We start from the raw sequence: 17,155 nt of genomic DNA, 5'->3' as shown, positions 1-17,155 counted from the left end.
GAGAAACTGAGAGGTAGGTAATACATCTCTTTCCCAGGTGAATCCAAAACAGAATAAAAAAAACTACACAGTACACTAGAAACTTGCTACCTTCTATCATTTTCCACAGTGTGGGATTTTGTATATAGAAAGATCCTTTGAGGAGCCATACAAAAGTTTTTAACCAGGAAATGCTCACGAGGGCTTGTAACTGATGGTTCCCCACCCTAGATGGCTGATGACAGGGTGGGCACAAACGCTCACTTTAGCACACTGCCTCACAAGCGAAGCACACACCTCCTTTGCCACGGTTAAGCTGAAAATCACATTAATATAGCAATTAAAACGCTCTTTGGAAGGCTGCTGGACTCCTTTAGGCTGGTGTCTCAGGTGACCGACAGCAGCAACTGTAGATCTTGTTTCTAACTTTAATGAGACCTGTAATAGCCTGAGGAGATTGCTGCTCTAAGTAGACTTTAAATTTTTATATTGTAACCCTAAGGGTTTAAAAGCTTGAAAAGTTCAGCAGATTAGAGAAGACTCCAATAAAATTCATGGTTCTTGGCAAACATTTAAAGGTCTAATGTGTTGTGTTTTAAATGTTAGGGGGAAAAAGACTTGGAACCACGTCTCTATTTACAGGACAAAAAATAACCATGAATAGTCAGTGCCTCTGCAGACACTGTCCAATCAGGGTGCTGCTAGAACCTCCAGCTACTGAACTGCCTAACCGTACTTTGAGAATGGTCAGCCTGGGCAGCACCAGTCAGTCCATCCATGTTGGCCCTACAATGTCCTGGATAAGTGAGAGGGTGAGGCTGAGGCTGGGCTTTTTCCAGGCCTCTGGAACACCATGCTCAGCAAGAACAAGTGTGTTATGGAAATCCCTCAAACATACTCTGGGAAAACAACTACATTTGTTAAAAGACAGTTTATACCAGAATAAATGGCATGCGGAATAGTTTTCCTTTATGTAACAACTGAGAATAGACCTTGAATTGCTCAGAGGGAAAGGAGCTAGCACTACCAATCAACACTAATCATAATAAACATAAAAGGTGGTGACTTGACAGTATAGAAACAACCGCACTTAAAAGAAAAATACTGGCTGAGTACATAATATGTACATAAAATGTTAGCCCCAGAGAATGGCCACTTGGATTTTTATTGAATGCCTTTATCACGTGAAAGTCCAGTTTGGTAACTGTTTCTGATCTAAAACAGCTGCAAGAAATACGCACCTTTGTAAAGAATCCTTGGCTTCCTCTAAAATTTGGATAAATATCACCATAGCAGAGCAATGCAGGGCACAAGCTTTGGAGCCAGACAGCCTCTCATATATCAGCTATATACTTTGACTTTGCAAGTTTGTAACTCCATGAGCCTCAGTTTCTTCTTTATAGTTGGGAAATAATGATATCTAGTGTATCTTAACTACCAAAATGTATAACTAAGAAAAATGACACTGTTCTGTGTGGCATTTGTTGAGAATCAATTTTCTCAGGATTGCTAACAACACGATATTCCGCGGTCCTAGTTTTTGCTACTTCCTCTTTGGAAAATAGAAAATTCCCACATGTGATGCCCTGTCTTTTACGTCTTTTCATGCTGTCACAGCCAGGGCTGAACACCCAGAACCTTAGTGAATCATTTGAGAACTTGTCAAAATACTCTCCTAAGTACTAGACCTCAAACCCAATGCCTCACAACTGTTATGGTTGGACAGACTTTGCCACAATGTGCCTAACATTCTAACAATTCTTGCCACCACCAAGACAAGGCCCTCACGGTTCCTGGTATACTCCGAATTCCTCTGAGAGTTTAATACAGAACCCTAACAGGGTTGGAACTTAGTACTCTCACTCATTATATGACTGGGATCCTATTAAATAAACAAACAAAATTAGTTGATTCAACAGGTTCAGCACCTGATATCTTGACCTACATAGTGCTGGTACTAATAAGATTAACTGTGTAAAACAAACCAGTTGAAAAGGATTCACTGAACTTCCACCTTGCACTGTCAGAAGGTTTTACTCAGTGAAGATCTAGAAGAGAGCCCAATTCTCTCAAGTTCTCTGATTCAATTAAAAGTTGTCAAGATGTTTCCCTTTCTTTTTTTTAGCAGTACTCACAAAGAAGTACAAAATCTACAAATTTTTTTTAGCTCAAGTCTTGTGGCAGTGACAGCTTTACTGTCAATGGGAGAAAAAAAAACCTGTTCTAATTATAGTATTATAAATTCAAAACCCTAAATAACTTATAGAAAGTTGTCACTTAAAATGATGAAAGCTATAAAAGGAGCTAATCTATTAATGCAGTCTATTATTAGGTATTTTACTTTTAATATTTAAGATTATGCTGATATAGAAGGAAAAAACAAAAAGCTCAGGGGAGAAGTAATAAACTGAAAAAATTCAAAAGATACCAAGATATGAAGGACAGTGATACAAGAGGGGAAAAGCCCCATCCCATCTGCCAACTCATGCACAGCATGATCTCTAAAAGTCATGCTCACATCTAATATTTAACAGATGTAGAGCATGTACAACATGACAGTAATAAGGTATCAAATTTGAAGGCTATGGATGTACAGATTAAAAACTTCCCTGATACTTAATTTAGGGAAGAAAGGGAGATTCCTGGATTTGAGAAGAGAGTTAAAATATATAATCAAGGCTTCAAACTAGAATTTAAGTTTTCTGTTAAAACTAAGCTTCAGCGTAATGTAGAAAAAACATATGCAATATTTTTTGCTGCTTCTGTGATTTCATTATTGTCACTGAGATTCAGAAAACTCTCTACAGTCATCTGAAGCCACACACAAAAACGGAATTAATTAAAATAGCGAAGTATTAGCTTGGGTATGAATCAAGTTCCATTGTTTGACTACTACCTTCCTTTGATTTGATTGTTAGTTCCGCTAACTGGGGCAATTGTCACGATGTGCAACAAAGGAGAACGACAATCACATCTAGGTCAGTGTCTCTCTTACCCTGAGTACACAATATGTAACCATGGGTAAAAGCACTGGCTTTCTTGCAAGACAGACTTAAGGGCTCCATGACCTTGGGCAAGTCACATAACCCTTTGGGCCTCCATTTGCTTAACTGTAAAATGGACAATGACGACTGTCTTGCAGACTTAAGTGAAAGAATTCCTGCCAAGCATTAAGTGCAATCTTGGATGCTGAGTAAGCATTCAGGAAGCAGTGGCTACAATTATTGTCCCCATGATTACTGCCTGGCCAAGTCACGACTGGACATCCTTGAGCAGCAGGGAACGAATGGCCTTTCACACATGCTGACTGACAAAAAGCCCCTTCCTGTCCTCTACCACTGACACTGTGCAGGATCTGTGCACCAAGTGGTGAATTTGGCTGTGGACCCCCCATGGCATGACTGGGCATGGAGAAAACAAACGTGGGACTCGGCCCCGGCAGGCCTGGTTCCCCTTTCGGCTCTGGTTTTATTTAGGTACATGCACCTGCAGACTTTCGTAACCTCTCTGAGCCCAAATATCTGCATCACGAAAATAAGGATGATGATTCCCAACCTCAGGGCTGTTGCAAAAATTAAATGAAATAAGGAGAGAAAAGGCTCCTACTACAGTGTCTAGCATGTAGTAAGCTCTCAACATGTGTTAATTTCCTGTTTCCTTTGCTTCTTATATAATTCTGCTTATGAGAGAAATCCAGGTTGCCTGGGGTTTTGCTGAGAACAGTGAAAACTCCGGTACTGAAAATAACATGTAGGAGTAAGTCTCAGCAAATTTAAATGCACATTTTAAATACTAAGGCTACTTAGTATTTAAACACATCAGTACAATCTCTAAACCATGGAGGAGAGAGGGAAGATTACCAAAATGGACTAACCATATTTAATGAGGAGACCTCACCAGGCTTTATGTTACCAGAGCCAGGGCTTTTTAGGATTCCTCAAATTAAGTTAAAATGATCCTAAAAATACCTGATTTGATGGAAGACTACATGGGCTTTGCCACCAAGTGAAGCCTCGCTATAATTTCTCCCCCAAAATATAAGTTTCTAGAGCATTTAAAGAGTACACAACCCTGGAACTTGAGCAAGATCCAATACAAACCTGCTGCAGAAAGCTCTTTCTTCATTCTTTTTAACTTCTTGGCCTTTTTCCTTCCCTCTGAGAGGGGTTCTGCATAGGAATCTGTCTGCTCAAGCTCAGTATCAGAAATCTCCCCTGACACTCTGTCCTCCAAGCCAGCAGCTTCTTGACTAGGACTCAAATTTCTCTTTCCTACTGTGCTGGTAGTTGTAAAACTGAAATGCAAAAAGTAGAACAACATGAAAGGTGTGAAGAGAAACAGGAAGACTAATCTATAAAAATATTTTAATACTCTTAATTCTATTAACACTTAACTAGCAATCAACAACATGGGTAGCTGCTGCCTGTTTGCATAAATTAAAGATCTTATTATAAACTGCAGTCTAAAAGTTTACCCATGATGAGCTTATTCAGAAGAAAGTTCTCAATTATGCTTATATATAGATATATACAAATCTAAGCTGTTCTTAGTGCTTAGGAACAATTTTTAAAGAAAATTCCTGGTCTCTATTTTGATAAAGCTACTGTAACAGAAGAGTAGAATAGTAGAGCTACTATGATAAAATATGAGTTTTGATTACATTAAATTAGAAGATAGCATTATTACCTTCATGAATACCTAATGGATAAACAGCAAAACAGAAAAATTCTTGAATCAGTCTGCTGTCACACTGCACCAAGATTGAGTCCAGTTACAGAGTACATCCCACCTTCAGGTTTTTTTCTTCTTCCCCAAAAAGGTGACTTGTTAAATTATAATTAAACCTTGTTTCATTTTTAAAGCTTTGTAGGATTTGACATGTTAAATCAGATGTGCCCTGATTTTTCCTTAAGAAAATATGCTCCTTGAAATATAACTTGATAAAAACAGAATCCATATGGCCAGTGAGTCCTGTCTCCTCTAAATCAGTCTCATAAACATATTTTTTATTATAGCCCTCAAGTTATGAAAAAGCATACAAAAAATCAAGACATTCCATTTAAGTGAGGCCATTCAAGCACAGAGAGGTGGGTGGAGAAGAGAGGGGGAGAGAGGGAGAGGGATAGAGGGAGAACAACCACACTCCTATTAGCATTCCCCAGGAAGTGAATACTTAAAGATGTTCCATATAAAAAATTCTGGCTACCCAATTATTCAAGTTCCTCCACATTCCTGCACTCAGATCTTCTCTGCACTTGACAGTTCACTCATGTGAAGAAGAATAAACTGCTTCCCTGGTGGTTCTTCCAAGCCATAGGAAGCAGAAGAGAGAATGGAGCACTTAGCCTCTTAAGACTGGCTGGCTGGCCTTCCATTTGTTCTCTTTTTCTCATCTATTAGAGCTTTTTAAAACATCTCTTTTTATTGAAGGGCTAGGAAGAAAAGGGAAGATACTAACGATAATTTTGGGGGGAGATGGTTAAAAATTCACATTAAAGTTTATTATTTAAAAACTGATAATGTCTTTAAAAAGGTTTTTTTCGTGTGTGTGTGGGGGGGTGGGGGGTGGGGGCTGGCCAGTATGGGAATCTGAACTTGTGACCTAAAAAGATTTTTTAAAGACGAGAAAAAGTTTGGCTGATTTCAAAAAAATTTTGAAAATTCAGAAAGTATAAGTAAGAAAAGAATAAGGACTGATTCTTCCATCAAAAAAGGGGAAGAGGCCTAAAAATTACTCTGTACTGTAAATTCTGGAACCAGGTAGCCTCTGAGATGTAAATGTTTAGTGAAAACTCAGCTGGAAACCATGACCTTAAAAATACTTCATGAAATACAAAGTCCAGAAATAGCCCCAACTGCATACAGAAATCTAGTGTATAATGAAGGTAGTAGCTCAAATTATTGGGACAAAGACGGACTTTAAAAAAATGGTGTTGGGACAAGTGGTAAAGGATTAAATTAGACCCATTCCTCACACCATATGCTGTGGTTTGAATGTGTCTTCCGAAGTCCAGGTTCTGGAGACAATCCCCAATGCAACAGTGCTGAGAGGTGAGACCTTTAAGAGGTGATTTGACCATGAAGTTTCTGATCATAAATAAATTAATGTCACTATAGTGGAGGTGGGTTTGATATAAAAGGGAGTTTGGCTCTTTATGGCACACATTCTCTCTCCCTCTCTTGCATGTGCACACATGCACATTCTCTTGCCCTTCCACTTTCCATCATGGGATGACGCAGTAAGAGGGCCCAGATGTGGCCCCCTCAACCTTGGACTTGCCAGCCTCCAGAACTGTAAGAAATAAATCTCTGTTCTTTAAAAATTACCCAGTCCCAGGTATTCTGTTATAGCAGCATAAAACGAACTAAGACACTATACAAAAAATAAATGCCCAATGGATCAGTTATCTAAGTGTAAAAAGTGTAACTATAAAAGTACTAGAAGAAAACTTGGGTAAATTCCTCCAAAACACAGGTGTAGAAAATGTTTTCTTACCATGACTCACAACCCAGATACAATAAAAGATTTATACATTTGACTTTGTAAATGTAAAAATTTTTTGAATGGCAATAGATAATATGAGCAAAGTCAAAAAGACCAACAGCAAACCAGGAGAAAATATTCGCAACATATATCAGAGATAAAGGGTTAATGTCTCTAAGATATAAATAATTCAAAATTCTAGAGGAAAAAAAAAGACCAAAAATCTTATAGGAAAAGGAGAAAGTATGAGTAAACAACTCTCTCTCTCTATACACACACACATATCCATTCTTTAAAAACATGAAAAAATGTTCAGCTCTATTCATAATGCAAGATAAAGTGACACTGAAATATCATTTCTTACCCACTAGATTTTTAGAAGGCATTTACTCTTTGAGCCAGCAATCCCACTTCTAGGAATTTAGAAGATACACCTCCAACAATCCAAAAATACATATGTACAAGTTATTCATTACAGCACTATTTGTAATTGCAAATACTGCACAGTACCTAAATGTCTAAGCATAGGAAACTGGGTGAATACGCTATGGTACATACAATCAATGAAGTACTAAAATTATAAAAAAAGAATGAAGATCTCAAAGAACAGAGAATGATGATAGGATGATTTCCAGTTTAAAAAAAAAAAAAGAGGTGTAAAAAGCAAAGTACAAAAGAATTTATGAACCTGGTATTCCCAATCTTGAGTGGGGTGTGAGAAAGAACTGCACACAAATCCTGAACTCTTTTGTAGGTTTGCTTCTGTAGTAGAATGAGTAAAGCAATTATGAAAACACTTAGAGGCATTACAGAACTGAGGAAATCAGTAAATGTGTTGATGCTGTTGAAAGACAGACATACAAATATTGGAACAAGGGAAGGTAAGGAAGAACCCTGTGGGGATGGACTGGAACTGAAGATATGGATTTGGGCTTATGATTTCTAAAATAAGTATGTGCATTATGTGTTCATATTTATGCATACAAACATATTTCCCAGCTCTGTCCACTGAAATGATCTAGAAGTGAAGACATCCTAGTAGCAATGAGCATATCTAGTGTCCAAATCTTAGTTTCTAATATCATGTCCCACTAAAAGGAACCAGGGCTCCTCAAAGAAGTAGCTGATGCCAGGGTCAGGGTAGAGAAATTATAAAATGAGACTAAAATGTCTTGCAAGACAATAAGAAACTGCTCAAGAAATGATGAGGAATGTCACAGGGACATAGGGACTAGCTTAAAAGGGTACCCATTAGCCAAAGCGGGGGAATTTGAGCACCAAAATAATTAAGGGGCAGTAATAAATTCTAAACTTATTGAAAAATATGGGAATCAATGAGTCTGTACCAATACATAATATAAAAAGAAAGGAAGGGAGAGAGGAAGGAAGGAAGGAAAAAAGGAAGGGAGAGAGGGAGGGAAAGAGAAGGATGGGAAGAGAGGGAGGGAGAGGAGAGAGTGAGAGGGAGAGAGAGTGGGGAAGGAAAGAAAAAAGGAAGAAGAGAGAAAGAACCTGAGTTTGTTCTTAAATACAACTGAACGCTGACTATGAAATGGTAAAGGTGAAGAGAGATGGAGTTGGCAAATCATCATTTTGCAACTACATAAAGAAAGATTGAGGCAAAAACCATGAACAGCTGCTAGATCTGGTGAGATATTTTGATGAAGTGTAGGATATTTGCATGTTCTTAAAGTATCTTTCCACAGGATGATACCCTGAGAAGGACACAGCATCACTTAAGTAATATTCTGGCCAGGGCTGTATAACCTGAATCTAATGAAGAAACATCAGATAAACCCAAATGAAAAAAAAAATTTTTTTTTTTAAAAGGGGAGGTAAAAGGGGAGGGCACCTGTATTCTTCAAAAATGTCACTGTCATAAAAAATACTAAAGAGACATGAAAATTAGATGCAGTACATTATCATAGACTAGATCTTACACTATAAAGTATAAAGATCATATTGGGTCAAATAACAAAACTGGGACATAAACAGTAGATTAGAGTATTATGTTAATGGTAAATTTACCAAGGTTGATAACTATACTATTAAGTATGTAAGACAATATCCCTATTTAGAGTATTTAGGGATAAAGAACCACAATTCTATAACTTGCTGTCAAATGGTTCAGGAAAAAATTAGTGTATGTGTAGGGGGGCAATAGAAAGAAAGAGAATGTGATAGAAAGTGTTGTATATACAGATAGAAGAGGGAGGAAGAGAGGCCATGTGCACACAAAGCATAAAGCAATGGGGCAAAATGTAACAACATATGAATATATATATACAGGAGATACCTGAGAAGCATGAGGTATAGCAAATAAGGAAAAGTAAATTTCATTGAAGAATAGCTTCTGATACCTGCTGTGACACAATCTGGACTGGTGTGTATGTACTTATACGTGGCTAATAAATACACTATCAAGTTATTAAAACAAGGAAGAAGCTGCTTTGACCCACTAACGAAATGCTTCATTTGATAAACATACTCTCTTCCCCAACCATCCAGGCTCACACCGTTGGAGTCAGCATCTGTTCCTCTGCATTCTTCAATGCCCGCACCCTTGCTCCTCCAGTACCATCATCCCCTCATTTAATGAACATTCCACCAACATGATGGGCACCTCCTACGGGCCACCTCCAAACACCCTCCAATCCTATCCATTTTACTCTTATCTGCAACAATCCAGCTCTTTCCTCACCCACTGCCATCATGGGCCCTCTCTATCTTACCCCTAGACTTGTAAAACAGGATCCTAATTGGCCAGTCTCTCTCCCTTTACTCTTCTCTCCAGTCTCCCTTCCCCTTCAAATTCTTTCCTACCAATGTTGTCAAAGTTCTCCCAAAGCAGAGATTTGATCAAGATAGTACCAGCTCAAAAACTTTCTATGGCTTTCTACTACATACCCAAATTTAAACTGCTTGGCGTAGCATCCAGGATCCTCTATTGCCTGGGTCCCAATCTGGTTTTCTAACCTTATCTTCCACAAGGTAGCTGAGATGCATAGACAATATAGGTTTCTACCATAATGGATTCCATTATATGTTTTCTCCCAAATATCCATCATCCCATCAGACGGTTTATCAGCTCAAATGCATCCTTTACTTCCCATTTTGTTACTGTTCATGCTAAGACCCTACTGCCCATCTTTTCCTACTCAAACACCACTATCCTCCAAGGACATTCCCTGACTCATTTAGTGTTCCTTCCTTTCCATGCTTCCCATAATACTCTGCTTGTTTATCTTGAGGGGTCTTTAAGTCATTCATCTTTATTACTTATAATAAAAATTGAGTACAGGTGTCCATCAACAGGAGAATAAACAAATGGGTATATTCATACAATGAAATACAATTCAGCAATAAAAAAAATAAGAAACTACTGACACATCTAACCACACGGATGAACCTCAAAAACATTCTGCTCAGTGAATGGAGGGTATTTCATAATTACATTTATACGAAATTCCAGGAAAGACTAAACTAATCTACGAGGGGAAAAATTCAGAAGAGTGGTGGGGGTGGAAGGGTAGGCAGGAATTGACTGGTAGAACATGAGGGAATTTTCTTGGGTGTTATTAAGGCTCTATATCTTTACAAGGGCATGCTTCTGTCAAAACTCATATCTCAATATTAGGTGGATATTCTATAGACATGCGGATTAATTGCTTTAATTTTAGCATTAATTGCAAATGATTTTGTAGGCACTTGCTAGAATATATTGTTTTTATCCTAACCACAGGTTATTTTTTTATTTCTGGCCAGCAGGCCCACACATCTGCAATGATCCTCTCCACAAACATCTTAGTGTTTAACTATGCATCAGGGACTGTGCTAGATGTGCCTCTGCAAGGTTCTTGTTTTCATATAACTTTTAAGTTTACAAAGCATTTTTGTAAATACTTTCTCAATTAATTTACAACAAATTTCTTAGTTCCTAATTCATAATATTTGCTCTCAGATAAGAATCTTTTGCTTCCTGGGAAGGGCTATATTGGTTATTGGGCAGACTGCCTGACAAAGCACTCAGATACATGTGTAAATAACATATTTCATATGTTTGCATATACATATGAATATGTATGTAATATCCATGTAACAAAATTTTCTCAACTATCATCCTCTAATACAAACAAAAGCTGTGATATTATCCCATATAACTTAACTGAAGCAGTTTTGGATTAAAAGCAGCTTTTATCATACATTGAAAACCATATATATGTAATACTATCTTTACAAAGTGACTTTTAAAACATACTTTGAAGGTACTGTTGTGTGTGTGTGTGTGTGTGTGTGTGTGTGTATAAGACACTCTCAATATATGCATGTTGATAAGGTATTCTTTTATAGACTGATTTTAAACCTCAAAAGTTAAAATCAGAGTCAGACAAAGCAATCTCATATTAGTATGAGCTAATTTAGCATGCAGAATTATAGTGCACAAAATGAGCTAGTTTATATTTAAATGCACTATACATTTAAATGCACTATAAGAAGTGTACATTTAAATGCACTATAAGAAGTGATGATTAATTTAAAAATAAAATGTTACACACACAACTTGGTATGTCAAAATTGAACATTAAACTTTGATTAGTATTTTTGCTAAAAGTTGTTACTGTCAACTACCAATCAAATTCTACAAAGGTGAACATGTCCATGAGCTTGTTCCTTTTAGAAGAAAAAATGTTTGCTTACAGAAAGGTCATACAAGCTCTTACAAATACCTTTTTCTACAAAGCAACAAAAAAATCTGGCTGTCACATGGACTACTTCCCCTCTTTATTTTAAATTAGGATATTATTTACATGCAGTGAAGTTCACTCATTTTAAGTGTACAGTTTGCTTAACTTTGGAAACTGTTACAGTGATCAAGATATAGAACAGTTCCCTTTCCCGAAAAAGATTCCTTGTGTTACTTTGTACTCATTCCACATCCCAGCAACCACTACTCTGCTTGTAGTCCTTATCGTTTTGTCTTTTCTAGAATTTCATATGAATGGAATCACAATATGTAGTCTTTTGTGTTTGACTCTTTTCACTTAGCGTAATACTTTAAAAGCCAGCCACACTGCTGGAAGTATTGGCATTTCATCCCTTTTATCATTGAGCAGAATTATTTCATAGTATGGCTATATCATAATTTATTACTTTACCAGTTGATAGACATTTGGGCTGCTTCCAATTTTTTGTTATTATAAATAATATTGCTGTGAGCATTTGTGTAAAAGCTTTTCTGTGAATAAGTTTTTATTTCTCTAGGATAAGAAACTTTTTAGAAGTAGGATTTCTAAGTGATACATAAACATACATTTACAATGTATGTATACATTTACAACATATGTGTAACTTTATAGGAAACTGCCAAACTATTTATTGACAATTTGTATATCTTTTTGGAAGTGTCTGTTGAAATCTTTTGTCCCCACCCCCCTTTTAAAAAATTGAACTGTTTTCTTATTACTGAGTTGTAAGAGTTCTTTATATATTCTGGATACAACTACGTTATTAGATATATTTGTACAAATATTGTTCCTTAGTCTGTGGCTTCTCTTTACAATTTCTTAATAGTATCTTATGAAGGAAAGTATATTTAATTCTGATTAAGGCCAATTTATCAATATTTTTCTTTTATGGCTCATGCTTTTTCTGTCATATCTAAGAATTATTTGCCTAATCCAATGCACTAAGATTTTCTTTCATCTTTTCTTCTAGCAGTGTTATAAGTTTTAGTTCTTACATTTGGGTCTACAAGCCATTTCAAGTTAATTTTGTATAGGGTGTAATATAAGAATAGAAGATTTTTTTTTTTTGGCATGCGATTATCCAATTGTTTCAGCATTATTTGTTGACAAAACTATCCTTTGCATACTAGATTACCAGCAGCTTTCTCAAGAATTTTTAGTTTTTCCAAATTCTCAACAGTCATTAACTTCAAGATTCAAGAATGAGAAACTGGAATTCCCAAATAATAAATTATTCTGTATTTTTCACAGCACGTTATTACGTGTTTTAAAATAAGGAATTATAATCACAAACAGTGAATCACTTTTCTGTGGTTGAGTTATATTAAAAGTTTCAGGGATTAGTTCTATAAAGTAAGATATAATAACAAATACATGTGTTATTATTCTAAACCAGTATGCTGTGACAAAATTATGTATTTCAATAACATGTAAAACTAATCTTTACCTGATATAGACATATGGTAACAGAAAACAGTAAAAGAAGTAAATATGCAGAAGTAGATGCCAAGTAAATATCATTTAAAAATTGAAAGACACCACAAATATTTAGTCTTTAAAAGTTATTCTTAAATGATATTTTAAAACACACAAGCATTAATTGTTAATATTTGTTTTGTGATAAATGTTCCAAATGTAGAAGAGTTATGTCATGTTATGTTGATGTTGGTCAAATTGCTCAGAATGTGTCCAAAGCAATTTGAAGTTGGGCCTTAGACCACATATTGCTTCATATAAACCCATTTCCTTTTTTAGTGATGAAAATATTTTGTCTGCTTGCCCTGATTTTGATTTTACTGTTAAATTTGAGACTGCTTTTCCTAATTCAGGTTTTATATCAGCTGATTTCACAGTGGAGTATTCCACAATGGTATTCACACATCTTCTCTCTGTATTTCTTCTGTAGAAACATTTACAAAGAACTGTCACCTACATCAGTATTCAAACACTGGAAAACACCAGTAAACATTACTGAATTCTATGAAGATAACATAACATTTGAATATCCTAGCAAGGTTAACAGCACTACCCAGAATCACATTTCAAGACTGTCAATTTAAGGACTGCTTCTAAAACTTACAGGATTTTTATAAAGTGTACTAATGTGTATAAACTTAATATATTTTTCTTGATGAGAATGATTCCCTGTTAGCAGTAGGCAGTGCCATGAACACACACTCATAACATGACAACAGTGACAAACAAGACTAACTGATCTGTGACCCCTTCTCTCCTACATGTTCTCATTCTTGTTCTGGAAATGCTGACCTTAATCTTTGACTCCACATGTCATTGATTGTGCCCTGGCTTTTGACTTGATTACAGTGAATTAAATCTACCATGTTGACTGTTTGAAACTAATTTCCACAGAACTTTTCCTTTTTCCTGATTTCTCAACTGATTTTTCTAATGATTTGGAATAACATACAAATATCCCAAGAAATGACAGGAAGGAATTCCTGAATGGAAACACAATTGGAAATCAACTGATCACAGATGTGTGGTGGTATTTCTGGACTTTTTCTGTTTCATTATCTATTTGTCTTTCCTTATGCCAGCACCACACTGTCTTTATTATTATAGCTTTATAGCAAGTCTAAAAGACAGGTAGAATATGTCCTTTAGTTGGCTGGGAGGTTGATGCTGCTAGAAAAAAAAAATAGCCACCTTTCACTTTAAAGAGCTAATCAGTTTTAAAAATTCTCTCATTTGATTCTTGTACATGACCATTTACAGCTGAATTAGTGTTTACATTCCCATTTTGCAGACAAGAAACCTCATCCTCAGACTAAGTGTCTTCCCTTGGGTTGTGCAGCTGATTAGGTGGATCTGAGATTGTACTCCAAAGCTAATGCTCTTGGAACTGCTTTAAAACCTCCCCCCTTTCCATCTGCCCAGGGCTAGTTCTCCTCACGGTGCAGGACTCAACTGAAAATCATCCCTCTAACCTGTTTTTTTTCCCTCCTATTCACCTCTGCCTGTGCTTATTTATTTCTTTACTTGTTTGTTCTCTCTCTGCCACTGGAATGTAAGTTCCGTGAGTACAGATCTATGCTCTTGTATTCTCAGCACCTGGCACAGGGCCTGGCAGAGAGTAAGTCCTCAGCCAAGGTTTGTTAAATGGATGAAATAAATGAAATAAGTGAATGCTCCCCTCAAAAATAATAAGGCAAGTGACAAACACCAAATTGCTTCTTTGTCCTGAATTATACATACAGTTGGCCCTCTGTATCCGTGAGTTCTGCATCTGTGGATTCAACCAACCATGATAAAAATATTTGAAAAACAACAATAAAAAGTAACAATACAATAAAAAAAAAACAAATTAAAAAATACTAATCACGTATTTATACAGTATTTACATTGTATTGGGCATTATAAGAAATCTAGAGATGATTTAAAGTATATTGGAGGATGTGTGTAGGTTACATGCAAATACAAGGGTACCTCAAAAAGTTCGTAGAAGGCTTGCTGTTTAGCTCAGTTGGTTAGAGTGCAGCCTTATAACATAAAGGTCATGGATTTGGATCTCTGTACTGGCCAGCCACCCCCCAAAAAACCAAAAAAAGTTTGTGGAAATATTCACATTGTCTTTTAATTCTATTTTTCCATAAACTTTTTGAAGTACCTTCATACTATTCCATTTTATATAAGGGACTTTAGCATCTGCAGATTTTGGTATCCTTGGGGGTCCTAGAACCAATTTCCCAATGGATACCGAGGGATAACTGTTATATTGCCATAGTTTACATTCCAGTGTATAGGCGACTTCCAGCCAGTCTGGGTAAAAACACATTCCCTACTAGATGTAGCTATGAGAATGAAGGAATGTCCCACTGTGAAAACTACCTCACACAGCAAAATGAACTGGAAAAATCTGAGTAAGTGGGAGCTAGAAAATGCTTTTTTATTGTATTCACAAACTCTCATGCTGAATTTAAATTCCATGAGCATGACTGTTTCTGTGTTTGGAGGCATGATTTGGGTGGAAGAGGGGAGGATATTGGACAGCCCATGCTCAGTTCAGAAGCCAATCCCTCAAAGATCACTAATAAATTATGATTCTTGTTTCGAACAAAGAATTTGAGTTTGAAAGCAAAATTAACATTAAATAAGGTATGTCTTATTATAGCTAGCTAGTAATAAAGGATATCTCTTGTGGAATGGGAGTGTGTGTGTGTGTGTGTGTGTGTGTGTGTGTGTGAGAGAGAGAGAGAGAGAGAGAAAGAGAGAGATAACGTGAATGTGCTTATGTGAGTATGTGCTCAGTCAGTCCTAGGCATAATGTGAATATGACCTTGGCCTAAGTAAGAGAAAAATTGGTTCAGGGTTACAAAGAATTGATGGCATACAATCAGAAATATTTTTTACAAGAACCTTGTTTGAATATTTTAAACAATCCCCTATTTTTAACTTACTTTAACTCAATATAGAAAAGATTAACTAATGATAAATATGAAAGACATCACCTTAATATTAATTCCTAAATTAAGAACATACACTCAACATACTAAATTCAGAACATCTGAAATTTTCAGGGGCTAGAATGAAACTTACTTTTGCTCTAAAATTCATCTTTGGCTTCCATAAAAGGATTTACTAATCAAACCAGTAACGTAATCAAGGCTATAGGAGGAAAATCAAAACGACGCCCCCCCATACCCAAAACTCAACTATTTCAGAAAATAAATTACTTTTAAAAAATTTCCAGGAAGCTAGGGCCGGCCTGTGGCTCACTTGGGAGAGTGCGGTGCTGATAACACCAAGGCCACGGGTTCGGATCCTGTATAGGGATGGCCGGTTAGCTCACTTGGGAGAGCGTGGTGCTGACAGCACCAAGTCAAAGGTTAAGATCCCCTTATTGGTCATCTTTAATAAACAAACAAACAAATAAATAAATAAAAATAAAAAATTTCCAGGAAGTTAAACTTGACTGATTAAACACACCTATTTATCTATAGAGAGAGGATAACACCTACGAAGGCAAAGACAACAGGAGAGGCAGCATCAGAGAATGGGGTGCCTGCTCACCTTGCAGGTGCTATCTTTGGAGAGGAAAAGGAGGGAGAAGAGTGCCAAAGAACTTTGCAGAGGAGGAAACAGAAATCTTCAGCAAAAGGCTGATTCACCTGACAGAGCCTTGCAAAGTCTCAGTAAATACCACGCCCTAGATTCCTGAAAGGAGCAAATGATAAGTGCTGGGGCTATGTCAACAGGGGGAAAGGTTGCACTAGGATCCCTACCCCCACCTCTGGGAAGCCAGGATATCAGCACTCTCCTCAGCCAGCAGGAGCTGGACAGGAGGTTTGGTCTCTGGAGAAAGTGATCCTCTCATGGAGGCCATGGACTCAGAGGCACCAGGTTCCATGGTGGAGAGTGAGAGCGAGGCAATATGAACTAATGCGTGCAAGTAGGCGTCCCCTACATACTAAGAAGTGCAGCTTCCAGCTTCCTTCCACCAACCTGTACCCAGAGCACCAGCACTCACGCTTATATCCCCCAAGTTGCAAATGAGAAAATCAATCTCTAAAAAAAACAAATCCTTACAGCTAATATCATACTTAATGTTGAAAGACTGAAAGCTTTCCCCTTAAGATTGGGAATAAGAAAAAGAAATCAGCTCTGACAACCTTTATTTATCATTGTACTAGGGGCCCTACCTAGTACAATAAAGCAAAAGAAAGAAAGAAAATTTGCGTGGTCCCATAGAGAGGGAGAAATAGAATTGCTTTTATTTGCATATATGTTTGTCTAAACAAAAAATACCAAATAAACTACAAAAAGTTATTAGAATAAGTGAATTTAGTAAGGTCCAAGGATACTAGGTCAAAATATAAAACTCAACTATATTTCTTTATATTAGCAATGAATGGATGGAAACTGAACCTTAAAATATGACTTACAGTATCATCAAAAGGCAAAATATTTAGAGACAACTCTAATAAAG

At 36.7% G+C, this 17,155-nt stretch overlaps 1 protein-coding gene across 3 annotated transcripts in view; it reads right to left on the bottom strand.

The window, feature by feature from the left end:
• Positions 1 to 17,155, bottom strand: part of PARN (poly(A)-specific ribonuclease) — a 174,901-nt gene that overhangs the window by 5,047 nt on the left and 152,699 nt on the right. For 2 of the 3 annotated variants that reach the window (XM_063099351.1, XM_063099353.1), the window contains one exon: positions 4,080 to 4,273. The exons of the other annotated variant lie outside the window; for it this stretch is intronic. In XM_063099351.1, the coding sequence (XP_062955421.1) occupies positions 4,080 to 4,273 (194 nt within the window). The remainder of the gene's footprint in view (positions 1 to 4,079; positions 4,274 to 17,155) is intronic. 3 annotated transcript variants of the gene reach the window in all.

The sequence above is a fragment of the Cynocephalus volans genome, chromosome 6 (assembly GCF_027409185.1).
Source record: "Cynocephalus volans isolate mCynVol1 chromosome 6, mCynVol1.pri, whole genome shotgun sequence".
NCBI lineage: Eukaryota > Metazoa > Chordata > Mammalia > Dermoptera > Cynocephalidae > Cynocephalus > Cynocephalus volans.
Note: the sequence above shows the minus strand (reverse complement) of the source record. Positions and strands in the feature narration are given on the sequence as shown.